Source organism: Clinocottus analis, unplaced genomic scaffold (assembly GCF_023055335.1).
Source record: "Clinocottus analis isolate CAN_PGR_092001 unplaced genomic scaffold, fCliAna1.0.p SCAF_10, whole genome shotgun sequence".
NCBI classification, from domain to species: domain Eukaryota; kingdom Metazoa; phylum Chordata; class Actinopteri; order Perciformes; family Cottidae; genus Clinocottus; species Clinocottus analis.
The window spans coordinates 8,013,760-8,034,418 of NW_027175821.1; the positions used below are offsets into that span (position 1 = coordinate 8,013,760).

Here is a 20,659-nt window from a genome sequence, read left to right on the forward strand (position 1 = left end):
ACCAGTAGCCTGCAGCCTTCTGCTAAAGCTGTTTTGATGGTTCCATCCCAGTGGACCAATGAAGGATAAACTGGTTACCCCTTCACACCCTCTGACATCATCATCACTCTAGACCAATTAGCCTCCTCCACCCATTCTGGTTGTTAGAAAGTGCTTCTTTTGGAGCCTAAAGGGTGGGGGGCGTGTGTGTGTGCTCGCTTGCTCACTCGCTTGCTCACTCGCTTGCTCACTCGCTTGCTCGCATAGGAGTCTGTTAGGAAACCACACATATCTGTGTGTGAGACAGATGGCATGCTGGTTACATCATTGCAGTGATACAGCTTTTGAATGAATTCTATATATTGTGTGACCCTTCACCCACGCCGTGTTTTGGCTGTAACCCAAACAGCAGTAATTCAGACGAGGGCTGTGCATTTGCCAAGATCTGGTGGCATCATATTAATAATGATACAAGGCTTATGATTCAATATATTCCGATACTGTAAGTAGTGCTGTTTTGCCAATTTAAAAAGGATAACGATCATTTTTTTTAAAGAACAAACCATCGTATGCTTAAAATCAGAGTTTAAAAAAAGTATTTTTTCTACACAATGACAGTATTTGGATCTACATTGGCATTTATTACAGGCCCTGTTACATCCAACATCATAGCACTACTTACAGAAGGCACATGCACTCAGGAAATGCATATCTTTATTACATATTTAAAAACTCAAATCATTCAGATACTTTCCAGGGCAAATAGTGTTCTTAAAATTAATTCTAATTGCTGTTGTTAATCACGCACAACATGGTGCAACTTTATTTTTCAATTTTAGGTTTTTAGATTCATTGTTTATTATTCTGTGACCACCCTATAACAACTTTTTCTCGGACCAAAGATAACGAAATAAAATTTGGCATAGTGTCTTCGCAAAATGGAATTTTATTGTATTTATTCTTTTAAATAGCAGGCACTCAGATGTATTTGAGAAATCTAGTTCCCTGGCCTTCACTGTGTTCTCGATTCAATCTGCCCCATGTTTCACAGCTGCACTGAGAGCTCCGTGAGCGCCCTACTTAGTGGTGATCTCTTCTCCCAAAACCAACCCAAAGTTTTGGGGGTTTGCATTGTTTTGTACAGCTGAAATTCAGAGTGGAGTCAGAGACTCTCAGGAAACGGAAACTCACTAAATATCAACATACACACACCAGACTTAAATTCAAGCTATAAGAGGTAAATGCACAGACATATTGACCACAGTGTGTCTTCAGTGGCGCTTTCAAAGCCCTCAGCCCCGTCTTGGCTAGACGGCCTCCTCTGAGGTTTGTCCCTGATGTTTTTTTTAAATTTTAAATCTTGGTTGCTATATGCTTCTGGACTTGATGTTTCACTCAGGTTTTCACACCCCTCTCTGCTCACTCACGGCTGGGCCTGCCCTGCTTCCATGCCAATACCCTCATGTTGTATAACTACGGGTGAACTTGGCTCCCTGGATCAAATCATAAATGTGTTCATGCGCAAGGACGGTTCAGAGCAGTCCATATCAAATACAACAGCTTGTTGTCATTGGGGTTGCAGACATGTTGACAGACAGACCGACCGACACGGTTGTTTGTTCCGGCTCACTATTCTCGGTGTGGGCGTTGTATTTGCGGTGGCGACTGTGTTAGAAAGGGGGTGTGAACGTCCTCTGCATGGACACTGCAAAGCCTGACATCCTCTAGTGGCAGTTTTGAAAAAGTGCATTTCAAACCGCTGTTGGCTGGGTTCAGAAATGTTTGAGGTTAAATTAAAAGAAGAGGAGCTGTTTTATGACAACCACAGGATTTCGGATGTGACCATAGACAGTCAGATCATTTTGGCTTTAAAGGCCCAACTAGCACAACTGGTCTCACTTCTCTTGCCCGTCATGTTGGCAATGAAAGCCAAATTGAGCACAAGGACCACATTGAGTCTGACGGGAGTATGTGTAGTATTTCTGTGTAGTTTATGTATTTAAAGTTTTGGTACAGGGTTGTTAATATGAACTATAGCTGAACTCTCAAAACTGAGAAGATGCTTTCAGGAGTGGGGGTGGGCAGTAAAATAAGCATACTGTGGACATACAGTATTTGTCAGATATAGATTGGACTTAAGTATCACAAAATTATTGCACAGAAATTTAAGATAATGTCATACTTTCTCAGAGACAGTGGAAGTTGAGGTTTTGTTTTGTCTGGGTAAAATGTACAGTATGTTTTTTTGGTTAAAGGTTCCATGTGTTTTCTTGCAAACAAGTTATTTTAACGTTCAGTGTTACTCACCAAAACTAATTTCTGTTTAGCAAAAATGATAAATGCTTTTCCATTCTCTTAAAACACTTATAAGGCTGAGTTTCCCTTTTAAAGTTTGGAAGCTGCATTGCTTTAATCTATAATTACTAGGAGCCCTTTTTCTTTTTCTTTCCTGCGCTTGCCATAGCTGTCCTGCATCACTGGGATCACCCCCATCAGTAGAATAATGTGAAACCAGCGACAGGAATGTGTACGGTTCACTACCTCAATGTGCGTGTGCGTCGTTGAGCACAAGACTAATAAAGTGTGGACCCACTCATAGAAAACCAGCTCTATAGCATTACTAGAGGTCAAACACTCAGCAGGGAACTTTTGAGAGGGACTGGCTATCCTTTACATTTCTGTTCTCTGTCTCCGCCCCCTTCCAGTCCTAACTCCAGACAGGAAGTGATCGCCGCTACATCGACAATACCGGGAAAGAGCGGGACTCGTAAAATCTGCTTGGTGTGCTCTGACGAGGCTTCAGGCTGCCATTACGGCGTTCTCACCTGTGGCAGCTGCAAGGTCTTCTTCAAGAGAGCAGTGGAAGGTACAAATCTATGAGACATCGGTATTTTCTTGATTTATTCATCGCCTGTGATAAAGTTATTCATCACTGACCCATCACATAAGTTTGCTCAAATGCTGGAGTCATTATGACTTTAAGATGGAGGCATGATTGTTACAAAGCAAAGGACTGGGATACAGCTAATTAGTATTTCTCCCTGGAGTGTTGCCACAGCAGTGACGGTAAACAACAGATCCATCTTCTTCCTCTGTGTGCCTCAGGGCAACATAATTACCTGTGTGCTGGGAGGAACGACTGCATAATAGACAAGATCAGAAGAAAGAACTGTCCAGCCTGCCGCTTTCGAAAGTGCCTGATGGCAGGCATGAACCTCGAGGGTATGTATTAACCACACCGATAACGCCAAAGCGGTGTACCATTTAGTTGTTAATATTGCTTCTGTCCCCTCATCACCGGTTCGCTTTGTTTCACTTCACTCTTCCCTCCGTGTTCATCCCTGTTTTCTCCTCTGTAGCGCGAAAAACCAAGAAGTTGAACCGTTCAAAGACGCCCAACGCGCCCGAACTGACTCCTTCTCCACCAGTTGAGCCTCGCTCCCTTTTACCCAAGTGCATGCCTCAACTCATTCCCACGATGATCTCCCTGCTGAAGGCCATCGAGCCTGACACCATCTATGCCGGCTATGACGGCACCCTGCCCGACACCTCCACCCGCCTCATGACCACCCTCAACAGGCTGGGCGGCCGGCAGGTCATCTCTGCTGTCAAGTGGGCCAAGGCTCTGCCAGGTCAGTCACTTACTCTGCCAGTAGGAGCGTAAACGTGTCCATCGCAGTGGGCCGAGACTGTGTACATGGAGATTAAAGTAGTTTATTTTGGTACATTTGCAGAGATTGGTGTAAATTTGCAGCTAGAACAAGTTTTGAAAGGAAACTGTTTACGTGTCTTTTGTTCTAACATAGATGTGTCATATTAGTACGTCTTCTCTTTTTGTAATGACATCTAAGTACATGTAAACTCCATTATTTAAGTGTTGCCCTTCATACACCAGAAAAAAATTCAATGCTGCAGAGAGGTGATGTGTGACACCACGCACACCCCAAAATGCAGCCAGTGTGTGCTAAACACATTTTATAATTGACAACACATTAGAAAAATGTACCAATTCTGATTTTGCTAAATATATGCTTTTTTTTCCAATACAAAGTATCACCTGCTAAAAATAACATTTGTAGAGCACATCTCACTCTTCATTGTCACTTTCACCTTCTCACACATTGAAGTATTTCCACGTCCCTGCCCTCAGGTTTTAGGAACCTGCACCTGGACGACCAGATGACTCTGCTGCAGTGCTCCTGGCTTTTCCTCATGTCTTTCGGTCTGGGCTGGAGATCTTACCAGCAGTGCAACGGCAACATGCTCTGCTTTGCACCAGACCTCGTCATCAATGAGTATGTATCAGTATATTTTCAGTCTCAGTATTAATCCATCCACAGTAACATATTTAGATTAAATTCTGTTTATAAACAGCGCTCAGAGTGAGCAGTTGGCACAGCGTTCATGCTTACGGCTGTAACGGGCCTTTTGATTTTTTCCTTAATCACAAGCTGAAAGTTAATGTGATCATAATTAATATCTGATGATGTTTTTTCTCTATTTGACCGTCCGCTTCCAAACTAAATTTAACTACATCTTTTTTCCGATTGTTATATTTGCATTTGATTATGACAGACTTGAAATCTTTTTCAGTTTGGTGAAAGCCTTTTGGCAATTTCATTTTAAGGTGGTTTCATATGAATAATGCTTAATGCTTGTTTAGTGATGCAAATTTCTTAATGGATTTTCTGTTTACTGTGACTCAGATTAGATGGAATGAAAAAGCAACCCCTAAGCATACATTTCAAGCCATATTGCACAAGTTTTTCCCCACGTTCTCTCTCACCCTCAATATTACTTCATCACTGACATGACACTCATTCATCTGAAATATGCATTATCTGGAAGAATGATTTAAAATGGGAGCCACCAAATTGTTTGTAGCAAGACCTTGGACATTTTAATCTACAGGGATATTAAAGAGCTCCATCTCCTGGATTGAGGTTGCTCAAACCTCCCTTATAAATCTTTTGTGACTTAAGGAGCCGCACTGTTTAACCGTTGCTGTCTAATTCCACCAGCGAGCGGATGAAGCTGCCCTACATGGCCGACCAGTGCGAGCAGATGCTGAAGATTTCCAGCGAGTTTGTCCGGCTGCAGGTTTCCCATGACGAGTATTTGTGCATGAAGGTCCTGCTGCTGCTCAGCACAGGTCAGACTTCTTTCCTTGGAGCAGCTGAACCATCACATGTTGAACGTACTGCTGTGTTAAAGCAATCATGGCCGAAGCTTTTACTCCAATCCAATACTGTCTACAGTGGCTAAAAGATAATATTGATGTATGCAGGACATCACAGCACTTTACCGACTCACTGACCTGCAGTGATTACAAATAAGTCTTCACAGTGCTATCTGGTTTAATTCAGAAAAATGCACACACAATTTCTCCACGAGATTCATAAATCCACTTCCTGTTATCTTGAAGGAAATCGACTGCAGGACAATTGAAGATTGTAAACAAAAACTCCACAATTAAACCGATAAAAAAACGTATTTAAATGAGTTCACACACACCCTTTCGTGTGTGTAGCTTTGTTCTCGCACACGTAACTGCTCTGTGCTGCTAAATATTACCGGGATTGCACTCTGAAAATGACCCGTATGTATATTAATCAGTTGCCCTTTTTCGCCCTTCACGGTTTGGACGTGATCATTTAAAATGTAAAGGGTGCCCGTCGTCCTTTTGTGATTTACAGTACATCATCCGAAGCTCTGTCCCAGGTTGTTGACCTTTAGTTTCTCCCGCAGTGCCAAAGGACGGCCTGAAGAGCCAGGCGGTGTTCGACGATATTCGGATGTCGTACATTAAGGAGCTGGGGAAAGCCATCGTGAAGCGCGAGGAGAACTCCAGCCAGAACTGGCAGCGTTTCTATCAGCTGACCAAGCTGCTCGACTCCATGCATGAGGTACAGGGAGCCACCAGAAAGTTTAAAGTTGTACACTCACTGTACACCAGCTATTTTGTATATCAATTTGTTGATTTGTGTTTTGGTGATATTGTCGGCTAATGCGCTCTGCTCCGTGTGTCTGCAGATGGTCGGTGGACTGCTCAGCTTCTGCTTCTACACCTTCGTGAATAAATCCCTGAGTGTAGAGTTCCCAGAGATGCTTGCGGAGATCATCAGCAACCAGTTACCAAAATTCAAGGCTGGGAGCGTCAAACCTCTGCTCTTCCACCAGAGATGACTGTCCCCCGTAATGGACACAATGCCTTAAAATCCCACCACATCACATCACCTCACCAATCCCATCCCCCCGTACCCTCCATCCCACCCCCCAGAGGAGCAACGATAAAAGGAATGAGGATGCGAGGCGAGGAGCGAATGATGTTTGTGAGAGCGAGTATGCAACTTTGTGTAATGCTCACGGGTCTGGAGGGAGAGCGCGGAGAGACTGGAGACGTTTGTGTAGAAACGAGACAGCGAGCACAGAGGTTTTGTTTTGTTGAGCAGATGTGTATAACAAGTAGGAAATGTTTGTAAGATAATCACAAAGAGATATAGGCTAACATCCATGTTGTCTCAGGTTTCATACCTTCAAATCCAGAACAATATCTACAATAGATAAACAAATATCTATTTACAGGTTCTGATAGTATTTTCTACATTTTCAAATTGTAACAGTTTATACAATTTTCCAGGTCGTTACCTGGGAAGGTAACTAAGCTTAATTAATATGACATGCTCTTAAGTAGGCTTTTAGACTGTATGTTGCTCATTTAGTTTTTTATAGGAGGTTGTAAGAAATAAGAAGAGACTCTTCTGTCAATCAAAACCATTCTGTTGAATTATTATTTTTGGACGTGCTTCGTTAAAAGGGCGATTTCTCACACAAGCTGACCTCTTACAGGTTTACACAAGTCAATAGAAAAGGGAAACGAATATGTGCCTTTTTTGCTTCAAATCTCATCGTAGCCATTTCTTCCTTCCTGTTCAAGGCGTGCTCTCTTAAACCCACCATGGTATACCTTCATCGTATGTTGATTGTACTTTATATGTAACATGCAGTTGCAAGTTTTCCTCTTTTTTTTGTACAATGGCTGTGTTTATCGGTAGAAGTGGCAGCTCGGCCCATCCTCGATGTGGAGAAGTGAATATTCAAAGCCTGCTCTCTTTTATGCGCTATCCGCACACTCAACTCCTTAATTGCGATTAGAGCACTTTGTACCCTCCTAAAGGCTTTAAAGGACTGTGAAGAAAGACTGTTATGCTGTACCAGTCTTTTATGAAATGACTTTAGATGGAAGTCATACAACCTTTTCTATAGGAAATAGTTGGCGTTGATATTTATTTCAGCCCACACTTCTGCCCCCAAATAGTCTAAGAATGGAATGTGTTAATTACCTGCGTCTACCAATCAGAGAGGGCCTATTTTGTTGTGTTTGCAAGATTATGTCATGTTTGATTCATCCAGAAGACTAGTTTCTGTGTTTTTAACATTGCTCAAATTGGTTGGAAAATAACCGTCCTTCATTTTTATGTTTTTTTTACAGTCTCGTTTGTTAAACTGACAAACATGCAGTCATTATTCTGCCACTGATGATCCTTTTATCGACAGTATAGTCATGCTCGCAAAAAAGCATCTGACTTTAGATATTTGGTTATTTAAAGCCTTTGCATTGTTGCTTCGCTGCTGTATTTGTAAAAGGAATCGTTTTAACATTCTGGGAAATGCATTTACTTGATTTATTGCCGAGAATATTGAACCCACTCTGTAATGTCTGAACGGTAAATATACAGCTGGGTCAACAGCCAGTTAGTTCAGCTTTGCGTAAAGACTGGTAATAAAGAACTTACTGACTCGTAACATTTAGCTTTCTCGCACCTCTAAAGCTCAGTGGTGCACGTTATAGCTGGTTATAACGAGCTATTGTTGATCAAACAAGATATAATGTGTATTGCTGAGCTAATAAGCCGATTATGTTCCCCTCCGGTTGAGCCAGGCCGGGGGCTTCCCCTCGGTTTCAGTCTTTATGCTAAGCTAAAGCTAAGCTAACCGGCTCCTGGCTGCAGCGTATACTTATGAGTGGTGTCAGTTTTCTAAGCAAGACAGTGGGGGGAAAAACACATTTCCCATAATGTCTCATCTATTCCTTTTAAAATGGAAGATTTTTATGATGGACCGCTTTTTGGATCAGACGTTGGCAGATTAATTACCCATAAAACCTCCCACAGCTGCTGATAACCTTTGACCCTCTGTAAGCCTTCTGCTCTTTTAACGTCCTGTAGGGACCTTGTCCAAATGTCTGTCTTTAGTACGTTTACATGTCTGTCTCTCTGTCTGTTAGGTAGTTAAGCCCCGATGTTTAGACGCACTTCGCATCAGTCACCTCATGGAGTCATATTAGCGTCACTGACTGGGGAGGCAGGCAAAATGGATCCTTTTTATTCTCTGGGAACTATTTCAGTGCCAAACTCCAGTTTTGTCTGTTTTCAGTGATGCTGAAAGTCAATCAGTGTTTGCATCAGTAGAGGGAAACTAGTTCCAGTATTGAAGCTTATAAATTTGTCCCAATTATGTGAGCTTCAGTCGGCTGGATTGAGGTCATTATTAATGAGCTGTATTTGTAACACAAGGCACAGATGTGTTGTGTAACCACACAGAGTCATAGAGGTCTGTCAGTATGCCTCTCTGTGTGTTTTGTAAGTGAGTGGGGATATGAAATGTGCTGCAACATTTTCATCAGGTGTCAGCTCGGTTTGTCATGATGCATGTGTTTAAAGCACAATATAATCCAGGTTTTGATGTGAATGTTAACCTTAGACAAATTAATTTAATGAAAAAGAAAATGCTTTTGACGGATTTAAAGATGCCAGTTTAAAAATAATTGGATAAATGTCAAGCGAGTGACTACAAAGTACTTCAATTTAAATATGGAAAATTGTTTTGCTCTTGCTAAATCATAACTACAAATATAAAAGCTCTTACACATTTTGAACCGTTTCCCATGTTTAGGTTGTTTAAATGTATGTCCTGACTCTAAAAACCAAAAATGGTCAGTTTGGATTCCCCGAATGTGTCTGCTTCTGTAATTTATGGTGTATTTTTCTGTCAGGATTAGGATTGTTTTAATAATGTGCTGTCACCGTCGTCATTCATTGTTACCCAGGCTCAGAAACATACCTTTATTTTTGTTTTTAAATGTTATTTCAAAATAGTTGAAAACCATCCTCATTTAACTGCATAAGGGTTACCCATGGGTTACTTTCACATTCAGTGTATCCAAATCTCTGCTGCTGTTCATATATATATATATATATATATATATATATATATATATACATACATACATACATACATACATACATACATACATACATACATACATACATACATACATACATACATACATACATACATACACACACTCAAAAACACATACTTGCACACTTGCCTCTTCTCGCTCAAAAATGTATCCTTGCTTACTTGTATATTTTTGAGGAGGACAACTGAATATGCAATAGAATCGACAGATTTTCTGTCACCATCACATAACAAGATGTGGTAGCTTCCTTTTTTCAGTCTTTTTCCAGTATAAGCTATTTGCATACAGGAGATTCACACTTAGCATATCTCTGCAGGCCAGATTTTCAGGAAAAGATACACATCGTCAGTAATCAGTCTCCATAGACTGCACAGAAAAAAAACTATTTTATGTTTGACTACAAGGTGACCAAAGCAAGCACAGACAAATTAAACGTGTCAGTGTAAACTAAGTAGCTCCTGGAAGAAAAATGTACAGTTATTTGTTTTGATTTTAGACACATTTTTTTTACTCTAATGTGACGGCTTTGGTCAAATTGTTTAATACTGTGAATAGGATAGGAGTCAGTCTTTTTCACACACAAACTGTTTGTGAAAGTAATCAACCAGCTTGAATCTAAAAAAAAAAAAAAAAAAAAAAAAAAAGATTTGCACTACCCAAATATTGTTTGAAAATCTATTTTGTATAAAGCATATGCAGACATAACTTTTCTGAATTATCAAGGGCAGATCATGTTTTACTGGCATGTGCTTTCTCAAAAAAAAAAAAGGTTTTGCTTAAAAAAATTTGAATATGTATATATAATCCATTGTAAAGAAAATGTGGTGTATTTGTCTCCAAATAATAGTTTTTCTATACCTAGCCCTCTGTATTATTTCTCCTCTGTAGTGTGATTCCTGTTGATCTTAACCTCCATTGATTAAAGGTCAAACTGTACATCTTCGTTTGGTACTTCTCGAAACCAGGAACTGTATGTTGATGTTTGCTGTGATCGATGATACCGAAACGGTAAGCTCGTTGTATGACACTTTTCATTATCATAGCAAACACTTCATCGAATAAATGCGCTTTTCCATGATGACAACTGGTTCATTGACTGTTGAAGAAGACTTTGAGTTTTACTGACAATCAATCTTTACGTTCAACGAGATGAAGCCCCTCCAGTCCCATCACTACGAGAGGTCAGCGCAAGAACTGGATGCAAATGCGAGGTCTTTGTTTCTACGTGTTGTGCTGCTTAGAGTCCTACTCATGCCATAGTCAGGTTAAATGTTGTATACAACTTCATTTATCTCAGGTAAATCTATTTTTTTTATGTCAAATAGTTTATATATGTATTTTTCATAGATAAAACTACCCAACCATATTCATAGTATCGCATTGCAACAGTATCAGAGTACTTTCTCCACCTCTACTATAATTGTATGCCCTATTCGTCATCATCAACGGTGTTCTTACTGCCTCCATGGTGCATTAACAAATCCATTAGAAGCTAATAAATAGAGAAAACAAAGTACAACGTTACTACTGTTTTAAAAAGTTAGACGTGAGGTCTGACGGCTTCGTGCCATTGTTGTCCCATGGAGGTTGAGTGCAGGAGTCGGGCACGCGCATCTCGCTGCCTCTGTGATCTCTGCGCTCGTTCACGAGCATGTAAACACCTGACCACTGCAGGAGACCGAGCCCGCTGGTTCTCCTTTGTAAACAATCCTCCAGAAACCTTCCTGTAGGTGACACAGCTGTGCGGCCTCTGAGCGGCATGACGGACGAGGAGACGTTGGTATCTGAGGAGCAGGCGGTGGACGGCGGCCCGCTGGGGGACTTCAGGCGGCGGACTCGGCTGTACTGCATGAATGGCGGACATCACCTCCAGATCCTCCCCGACGGAACCGTGCGGGGCCAGAGGGATGACGGGGACGCTCACAGTAAGACTGCAGCATGATGCGCGCACTTCCTTTGGGCTACTGCGGGAGTGCCACATGCAGAGAGACGCGTTTCCTGTAACTTATTGTAGGGGGAATATGGAAACTGGGACTGACAGCTGAATAAACTATGCACGTAGAAACTGCTATGGTATAACACATACTATATACAGAACTATAGGACATACGGTGCGCGTTAATTCATAGGTATAAGCCAATTTGTGAATATGCATTTCTAGAAGGGCAATCGTTCTGCTCTTGATTGGTAAATAGTCCAAAGAAAAGAGATCAAAATATGGGCCTTCTCAATAATGGGTTTGTGGCATGGCCTTTAAACAATATATTAAAGGTCATGCCACAAACATGACAACATAGGATACTAGTTAGGATTTGTTACTTGGCATTATTTATTGTGATATTGTGAAAAAGTTCAATAAAAGCCCAAGGTTCTGACATTTTAATAATTTGTTTTACTGAAAGTACGCAGAAGTTGTCAATAGAACAACGTACAGAAAAGGACAATGACCGCACAGATGAGACAGAACCAGACATAAGGAGGTTATTCCATCAGAATGGGAACAATAGAAACGGGCTCTTTTTCACTCTTTGGACAATCGGGGCTGCAGGCATGATGCATGTTCCTTGACCATCCACAGAAGTAAGCGTTGCATAGGTTCCCTCAACAAAAAGCCAAAAGTCTTTTTGTATTGGGAGTCTCACAGAAAAAAAGCTTGTGGCCAATAAAATGTCACTTTTCTTGAAAGCATTTTTTTTTTGCCAAACTTAATAGATTCCAAATTAAGAGGGACTATATACTGATATATAAAATATAAAAATAAAAACATTGACTTTGAGATGAGGGAGAGCAAACATGCTGATTAATTTCTGTGTCTTAGGACTCATTACTGCAGCACAATACAGGGAGGCCACAACTGGTGTAACTGGCCCTTTACACAGCAGCATTCAGAGTAAACACAGGTGTAATTAATCACCTTGATTACAGCCCTGGTATTGTGCCTGCTGGCTCACTGGAATGTCTGTGACACCCGACATAGAATGGGACCATAATGAATCAGGTCAATTTCATCTACGTTGACCCTGCTATATGCATCAAAATGACTGCTGGGAAAAGGACCTAAATGCTCAAATGTTCTATCCAAACCATTTGAAGACTTGTAGTACCATTGTTGGCTTTAAAGGTCCAAATAAATACTGATAATGTATGAATGATTGTTTTCAAAAAGAGAGAAAAGCCTGAAAATGTGCATGTTTATGCACTAATTAGCTCATCTTGGTCGTTTAAGGTTTAAATGTCCGTCAGCTCACCAAGACTATGAGAAAACTGACACAGATGCCTCAGATTTGAAGCTGCCATTTTGTGAGGTATAATTGTAGAGGGGAGTTGCTGTGTTATTAATTTTCACAATGTTGTATATATTCTTTCAGCTGTATTAAAGCTAAAAGCGGTGGATAGAGGCGTAGTGGTCATCCACGGAACAGAAGCCGGACGATATTTGGCCATGAGCGACGAGGGTCGATTGCACAGTTCAGTGAGTATCAGACCTGATGTCACATGAGAGTAAATCAATACATTCAGCTCAACCATGCAGGCAAATGCTCCATGATGTTAATGATTCAGCCCTCTTTGGCAACAATTCTTTCAGTATTTATCTCAAACCAAACAACTTAAACCCTCCCAAAATACTATCAGCTGTTCTTATATTGTATTATTTTGTGTGTTCACATCTCAGCCCACAGTGACCGATGAATGTTACTTCCTGGAGAAGCTCGAGGAGAACCACTACAACACATATGCAAGTCAGAAATACCAGGACAGGAACTGGTATGTAGCGCTGAAAAAGAACGGGAGACCTAAACCGGGTCCAAGAACTCACATCGGGCAGAAGGCCATCTTCTTTCTGCCCCGACAGCTGAGTGACTCCAGAGAGTGAAGACGATTGGCTCATCACACAGTAAAGAAGTTGTGTAAAAACGGTTGGATGAGGCACTGGCGACGATAAGGAGGAGAAACTGCAGAGTTGTTTTAAGGTTAATCTAATGCATACTTCAGGCAAGGACCAGCTTCCATCAGAGCTACATAAAGTGTCATGTTTTAGCCCGAGCGCAGCATCCCATAGGAGCTGGAAACAGGTCTTCTTGTTGCACAGAAGAAAAAGTGCTAACAAGAAACGGTATAATAAACTGGAGGTACTAATTTTTACCAATTGTCTGAAATAGTGGTTCTCGGACTGAGGGGCATGATGATGGATGATTAGGTAATACATGTTTAGGGACCTACATTGTTATTAAAGTTGCCAAGACCAGGGGCACGAACAAGTAACTTGTTTATTTTAAATGTTTAATTTTTTCATCAAATATTCCATTCGCCGGAGACATTATTAACTATATAAACTATACGGCTCTTGAGCTGTTCACCTCTCTATACAAGGTGTCACAGGTGAAGGTGAGACAACTGTTACTCCATATTTCCAGCAGCAGTTCCACTTTTCTTTCACCAATGTGTAAAACGACCCAGTGCAAAAGCAGTCAATCTTGAGCCACACATTTTAATCTTCATGACTTTTTCATATCAAATAAATTAACTCCACAATACCGATCTGTAAATAATATAACCCTGTATGCAATACAACCCCCCCCCCCCCAAAAAAAATCAAATGACGCATTAAAAGTGACATTTATTTAACACTAAATGTTTTCTGTACAGTTTCATAACCACAAAACCTCAAGGTTGTAGCTCTACATCACATAGAAATAAGCATAATGGGTGTTTATCAAAGCCATGGAAGGAAAATGAAGTTAACTGATTAGACAAGACTATAATCCACATCAACTGCGTCCATTAATAGCAGTTGTTAAATCATGAAAAACTGTTATCCTCACATGTCATTTTCTCTACAATACAAAACAAAGCACTGCGCCAGTTGTTCCTTGTTTTGTGTCTGTAACTTAGAACAGTGATGGGAACATCCTCTGGGTTTTTATTGGCTATGTTTCTAAAAGTGCACCGGCATACAACATTCTTTGATAGTTTTAATACTCACAAGATAGCTAACAACTTACACTGTATAAATCATTTTCAAAAAAAGAAGAAAAAAAAACATCCCTTTCTCATCTATCAATTAAATCTCAAGGCAAAAACCTACCTGAAAATGGAACTTGAGTCAATTTTATGCTCTTAGATAATTTGATCCAAACGTCTGTGTGAGATCATTAACAGCAGAAACCCAGCTGACCAAGTTAGAGCTTTTCCACCGACAATGAATGAGACGCAGACACCACCGACTCACTGAAGAGCCATGGAAAGGTCAGGCAGTTACATCTAACTGAGCTTTTTGAGGACAAGAACCACAAAACGTGCTCACACAGCCAGAAGAAAAATCCTCTTGGTTGCCGCCGTCCAAAAACTCTGCATCCCTTCAGGCTGCAGGGTTTGTCATTTGCGGTCATCGGGTTTCTGGCTTGTTTATTATGAAAAGCTCACATTGGATCCTCTAAAAATCATATTTGTGCCCTAAATTACATTTCCAGGGATGGTAGATTACCTGATGTAATGTACAACAAAATATCTAAACAGGCAAATCATGAGTTCTAATACATGGATGCTATTTTAATGTGCTCTACAGACACTGTTTGAATCACAAGCGTGTATGTTTTATTATGACCGTGCCCTTAATGAACCGGTTCTCACGAGTTAAAAGCAGCAAACACTGCCCCCTTTTGGAAGAAAAGAAAAAAGCAACACGACTTAAAGCCAACAGGTGAGTGAAATATGTGGTATAACAGCATTTACAGCCCAATGACAGCTTGCTTTTTTAATTGTATGTGGTATCTAAATACAGCCTATAGTAGTCACAATAAAACTATGAGTAGTGCAGATTATAAAGAGTGTTGCATGCTGTGGCAAACCTACCTGTTGTATTGACTCCTGTTGGCTTAAAGTGTCACCAACATGAGACGCTCCCTATTTTTTTAAGGGCAGATGCATGCTCGTACGCTACCATCAAATGATATAAGGCATTACTCATACAATATAGACAGATGTAAATAGCACTTAACATTCGCCACTAATGAGTACATCAAGGGAATATTACTGTTAACCGTTTTCCATTAATAAAGTTTCAAAAGAAAATAAAACAAGTGATATAATTCCTGAATATCTTATTGAGAGTCATCTTCATCTACAACTGGTCTGGCTGACTGCTGGTTTAGTGCCTTCACGTCAAATTTGAAAGTCTTCACAGAGTTACTGCTCGTGTTGGTCACATCCAGTTCTGCCACATCCGATAACCTGGATTAAGGACAGACAAAAATGAACAAATCAGCTCTAGAAATGGACTTCTCAAGTAATGCTTTAATATTCAAGGTTGTGTGATGTCTGTGGTTTTGGGTTGTCCGGTTTTATCAGACTGACAAAAGAAAGGAAATACAGACAGATTTAATGCCATATTTATCTACTTAAGTCATGATGATGATATCATGTGTTCACATAACATCAGGTTCTTCCACTACTAGGTAAACAGAGTCATTTTCCTGTGAAGAATTATTAGTATTGGCTAAAATTTTCCAGAAATATCAACAAACATGTTTTTAAATGTTTCTTTATAAAATATATAACAGTATAAAAAAAACAGGCCAACAAACTGATCAATTCTTCATTTTAACATCAGATTGAAGAAAAGAGAAAAATATTTATACTGTAGAACTCGCTTCTACACACATTTAATTTCTGATTTAATTGATAATAATTTTGGATAGGAATATGTAAGAATTTTTTGCATCTACCTATACCTTTTCAGTCTCTGTTTTTGTACATTATATAGAATAATATTGTATTATAATGATTGACTGAATAAAACAAACAAAAAAACCAAAAGGCCTAATCTTCCATTAGAAATTTGAGTGACGTATGGCCTGACTGGTTTATTTACTAAAGAAAGAGTTTATGGCATTTGACACGAGTTTTAGGTCCTCAAACGTCACCGTACGCGACTATAAATGCATCACATCATATATGAGCGTCCTCGGTTTACAGTTTGCTTACTGATCAGGCGCTCGGTGGCGTATTCATGTGGTTTTATGTAAACAGAAACTTTTTTGGAAAACGATCATGTGTGTACGACGTTATTTTTGAAAACGGAGGGCCAGAAATATTCGTTTCCGTAAATATCCAGCTGTAATATCCGGACGTATAAATGTGGCATTAATGTCTCAAGACAAACCACGACGAGTGTGGGCAAACAAATAACACTTTACCTCTAATAAATGAAGAGCACCCTCGTTCGGGGAAGAGTGGCATAGGTGGGATCAGCCAGTTTACGCACTCGAGAGTAGTTAACAAAGCCTCTGATGAACAGCATGAAGCCTGCAGATAAAAGATATAATGCCACATAAAACAATTACATAAAAGTTAATCGTGGGAAATACAAATTAAGTAATGCCCCTTACTTACCTACAGCCAGGAACACCCACCACAACCAGTACTGTCCATCAAAGTAACCAGGGAAGTAGGTGGAAAACTGGAAGACATTCAAGAAGAACAAACTGTTAGAAGCTGTGCACCAAACCCACAAGACGTGATCCAAGACCATTTTCGGAGTTCAAGACTTTTTGTACAGTAATACAGAAAATACCTAGTAATTCTGCACCTTCACAACATCAAACAGCTCGTAGCTAAACTGCTTTTCGGTGAATATCCACTAAATAGCTCTTACCCTGACTATGAGAACCCATTTGATGAGGGACAAACCGAAGCCGGAGATGGCCCCATATCGGCCAGCGGCTGATGTGGTCAAACAGAACGACAAGAAGAAGCCGATCCAGTTGAAGAGGAATGCCACTGGTGATAAAATATGATCAACAAGATATTTTTAAAAGTATGACCAATAGAAACTGGGAGATTTTTAATCCAAGAAGTCTTTAGTTTTTTGAAGTCATCCAACTGGCTGGCACACTTCTGCTCCGTCATACTTTGCTGGAAAACAAATTAATTCAACGGGTGTACTGGGATTTGCCTGCAGCGGATCATGTGACAGCCTTGGCAAATATGCCGAATTCAATTTAGAAAGTTATCCCAGGGCCTTGATTCAAGAGTAACTTCACAACAAATGTTGAATGCAGTTCTAGAGTGGATGCGTTTCATTTCTACAGATGTAGACATAACTAGTCTCATTACAAGATGGCTCTGTGAAAGTCAGTTTACTCTTTTAGAAAGAAGACAGTGCACAGGTCAACTGCTGAAACACTGAACAAGTTCTTACTGAAGAAAGTGAGCATGAAGATGCCGTCATTTCCTATTCGCAGCTGGTCAGCGTCGTCAAAGTCATCCCTGGCCACAAAGTCGTCCTCCTGCCCAAACAGCAAGAAATGTGTAGATATATTGCAATAATTCTTCTTTAGCGTCAGTTTGTTTTGATGTTTTGATTGTATTTGAACAGGAAAAGGAATATTTTTACACATAGAGAATTATCAACCTACCGTGACTCTTCCAGCGACCAGGGGGATGACTGCCTCTTCTTTGCTTCTCTCAGCTTCATCATAGGAGGGCAAAGTGGTGGCCACACTGTAAGATGGAGGATTTGGAAATCTTCCTCCATCTTCCTTGTATTCAAAGAAAGCTGTGGGGGTAACAACAAATGACATTACATCCAGATACAGGTCTTTTATCAAAACAATCTTCTTAAAACATTTTTTAAATGATTAATAAAATCCTGAGCATACACTTTTTACACTTAGAACAACACTACATTGTTTTTGTAAAGTCGTTTCATCTAATTAGTAACAATATTAGGAGGAAATGTAATCAACTGACAAGTTACATGAATAATTCATATGTATTACAGTTAGATGGCATTTTATCTGTTAAATGTGATGACCCTGATTTTAGAGTTTTGATAACACCGACATCAACCACAGCAAGTGTGAAATGCTAGTTTCATCAACCTCACTACAAGGCTGAATTTCAGACAACATTGACAGTGTCAGCAATCAAACCTTCGTGACATCTGTTAACAGACAAAAATCTAGTTTAAAAAGCAGCAGCAGAGAAGTATGAAACCAGACCATGGATGAGTTACAGCAGGAAGAAAGTCATTGGTAGTATCTGTATCTGTATCCATTACTGTTTATGTTCTGTCCCATTCGAGCCAAGACTTTTATCTGGGTCATTTGGCAGATACCCAGAATTCAACTTTGGGTTGTTCAAACACAGACCGCATTGAACGAGATCAATATACTCACCCAAGAAGAGCTTAAAGCTACCCCCACTTATGCAATGCGTCGACCTTTGCCCTCTTAAGAAGTGAGATTACAACTATCCGTCCTTTCTAAAAGGCCTTGCACAAAAGCTTTTCCCACCTCTACATTATTCATTTCAAGGCCGACAGTGCTTGACAAGCGAGAGCAGAAGATTGAACCAACTATGTGCATGTATTCAGCACTGTACTTCAGTACACAAGTTATGAAGCATTGGTACCTTCATTCATTTGTGAGACTTTAATGGTGAATACTGTATATTTACCCTTGTTTGCACATTTATCTGCTGGCTGTTTTTACTTTACACAACAAGATTCCGGATGCAAAACACATATTATGTGGGGCCGGGTTATAGGAGTAGTCAGAAGCAGTTGTTGAAACATTAAAATACTCCATACAGGTTGAGGCTTTGATCCTATAGGATTTGCCTCTATTCTGCTCAAATGCAAACCATAACTATTGATGAAGGCTCATATTTTTGGAAAATAATATGAATGTGGAAAGAACTATTCTGGTGTTTGCTTTTGTTTCTGAGACACATTTAACTGAAACTGCTTCCATACTCTTATAGTTACTTTTAAATGCAAGACTTAGAGTTAGTATGTAGTGGCAAGGGTATTAATAGATTTCAATATAACTCCCACTTCTAAATTGTGTTTGTTCTGAGTTAATCGGTCAAGTGCAATGGAGATGTGAAGGTTCCTAACCTGCATTTGCTGCAGCAATACTGCTGTAGGGTGGAGGTGCGTCCTGGGCAGGACCCTCCTGGGATGGTAGGGACGGTTCTTCTTCATTCACCAGCTGAAGAAACAATAAATTACAACACAACTTAAATGGCAAGATCTAGGAAAACTGTTATTGTTGGATATGACAAAGAAACAGACATTTGTTAGACTGATGCCATATCGTTTGTACCGTGGTAGCTATCCTTGTTAGATTTTATTTTATTAGGCATTACAGACAATGTTGCAAGTCAATGAGCAGAAGCGCATCATCAATGTGAGGATATTCCATCCTGTTGTTTGATATGTAAACAGTCACATTATAAATTGCAGTTGCCTGTATAACAATGTAACAAGATGATTATATACATATTGCCCAACTCTACCTCAATGTACCTCTTGTTTGCACACCCCATGTCTACTTAAGACCGGTACTGAACAAGCACACAAAAAGAAACAGCCTAAAACTGTTCCAGCTGCTCTACGAGTTTGAAAGTAACCAGTATATTTGATGCTGCACGTGTTTAATATGCTGTGTAGAACAAGTGATTATAATAAACATGTGTTCAAACATTATTGTTTTCTCCAAATAGAACAGTGCACCTTATTCTTTCTATCAGTGACACAGTAATCTCTGTTCAATCATCAGAACTACACAGCTTTTATGAGCTGTGCACTCATGATCTCACACATTATTTGAACATTAGTATACGTCAATAGAAGAGCAGGTTCCGTACTTGTGTTTGGAGTATGAGCTGGTGACACGGCACAGTCAGGTGGAGTGAACGGTTAATATGGTCTAACGCAAGGCTCGACAAAGTGACACTCCACAGCAATCGTGATTTTGACAACCAATACTTGCTAACGTTGAGTTAGCTAACATGAACTTAATAAGCGGCACATTGGCATCCCATTATTTGTGTAGAAATTAGTCACTTTATAGTTTATTTCAGTGTGAGAAACTGTTTTCATATAATCTGAAGATATGTATGGTTAACTCGGGCCCGCCCCTTCACAAATCTCGGTTGAGCTGGTTGTTTTTCTGTCGGTGACTAATGTTGACTAGCTAACGTTACTGTTAGCTAACAGGGCAGCCGTTAGCGTTAGCTGCGAGCTAACTGCATTTTACGGTGCAAGCAAACTGTTACGTACCTCTTGATATCTAACGTTGCCGTTTTGTTCTGCCATTGTAGAAGAGGAGCAAAATGTTTGAAACGTCCTCGTCCTACTTCAACTGTGAAGATGTGTTGAGTGCAATGAACCTCGCCAATTCAGTAGCAATGATAGGGTTGCCTCCTAGTCGGCCATCTCCTTCCTTATCCCCTCTGATCTTGAAGCCCGGACGTTGCTACCATGGCGAAGTCAGGACCCGCCCTACTCGGCTTCTGATTGGATAGCAACAATTACTCGTTGCTTTTGTTGGTTAGGTTATTGAATGAGACGTGTGATTGGTGAAGATTAGGGTAAAAATATCAGGGTAAGCCAATCAGAGTCAGAGG

General features: G+C 40.2%; 3 protein-coding genes across 6 annotated transcripts in view; 2 read left to right on the forward strand and 1 right to left on the reverse strand.

The window, feature by feature from the left end:
• The window catches only part of nr3c1 (nuclear receptor subfamily 3, group C, member 1 (glucocorticoid receptor)), a 36,721-nt gene extending 27,509 nt beyond the window's left edge, over positions 1-9,212 (forward strand). For all 4 annotated transcript variants that reach the window (XM_068585554.1, XM_068585536.1, XM_068585545.1 and 1 more), the window contains exons 3-9: positions 2,685-2,845; positions 3,085-3,201; positions 3,339-3,611; positions 4,130-4,274; positions 5,001-5,131; positions 5,728-5,885; positions 6,013-9,212. In XM_068585554.1, coding sequence (XP_068441655.1) covers positions 2,685-2,845; positions 3,085-3,201; positions 3,339-3,611; positions 4,130-4,274; positions 5,001-5,131; positions 5,728-5,885; positions 6,013-6,165 — 1,138 coding nt within the window. In that variant the 3' untranslated portion in view covers positions 6,166-9,212. The remainder of the gene's footprint in view (positions 1-2,684; positions 2,846-3,084; positions 3,202-3,338; positions 3,612-4,129; positions 4,275-5,000; positions 5,132-5,727; positions 5,886-6,012) is intronic.
• Positions 9,213-10,890: 1,678 nt separating this feature from the next.
• Positions 10,891-14,255, forward strand: fgf1a (fibroblast growth factor 1a). The gene is made up of 3 exons (XM_068585586.1): positions 10,891-11,169; positions 12,613-12,716; positions 12,918-14,255. The coding sequence occupies exons 1-3, from the start codon at positions 11,004-11,006 to the stop codon at positions 13,116-13,118; spliced, it is 471 nt and encodes a 156-aa protein (XP_068441687.1). The 5' UTR covers positions 10,891-11,003; the 3' UTR covers positions 13,119-14,255.
• On the reverse strand, positions 13,845-20,518 carry ndfip1 (Nedd4 family interacting protein 1). The gene is made up of 8 exons (XM_068585574.1): positions 20,313-20,518; positions 19,146-19,239; positions 17,662-17,801; positions 17,445-17,532; positions 16,899-17,023; positions 16,637-16,703; positions 16,441-16,549; positions 13,845-15,475 (listed from the first exon to the last, which is right to left on the reverse strand). The coding sequence occupies exons 1-7, from the start codon at positions 20,346-20,348 to the stop codon at positions 16,443-16,445; spliced, it is 657 nt and encodes a 218-aa protein (XP_068441675.1). The 5' UTR covers positions 20,349-20,518; the 3' UTR covers positions 13,845-15,475; positions 16,441-16,442.
• Positions 20,519-20,659: the final 141 nt, after the last annotated feature.

What these genes read in the sequence shown, in the direction of transcription:
- fgf1a (XM_068585586.1), top strand. Translation starts at nt 11,004, where the DNA reads ATGACGGACGAGGAGACGTTGGTATCTGAGGAGCAGGCGGTGGACGGC. An exon ending in GGATGACGGGGACGCTCACA is followed by an intron (nt 11,170 to 12,612) that starts GTAAGACTGCAG and finishes ATATTCTTTCAG; the next exon opens with CTGTATTAAAGCTAAAAGCG. An exon ending in AGGGTCGATTGCACAGTTCA is followed by an intron (nt 12,717 to 12,917) that starts GTGAGTATCAGA and finishes TTCACATCTCAG; the next exon opens with CCCACAGTGACCGATGAATG.
- ndfip1 (XM_068585574.1), bottom strand. Translation starts at nt 20,348, where the DNA reads ATGGCAGAACAAAACGGCAACGTTAGATATCAAGAG. An exon ending in TGGTCGCTGGAAGAGTCACG is followed by an intron (nt 17,533 to 17,661) that starts GTAGGTTGATAA and finishes CTGTTTGGGCAG; the next exon opens with GAGGACGACTTTGTGGCCAG. An exon ending in CTTCATGCTCACTTTCTTCA is followed by an intron (nt 17,024 to 17,444) that starts GTAAGAACTTGT and finishes TTTTATCACCAG; the next exon opens with TGGCATTCCTCTTCAACTGG.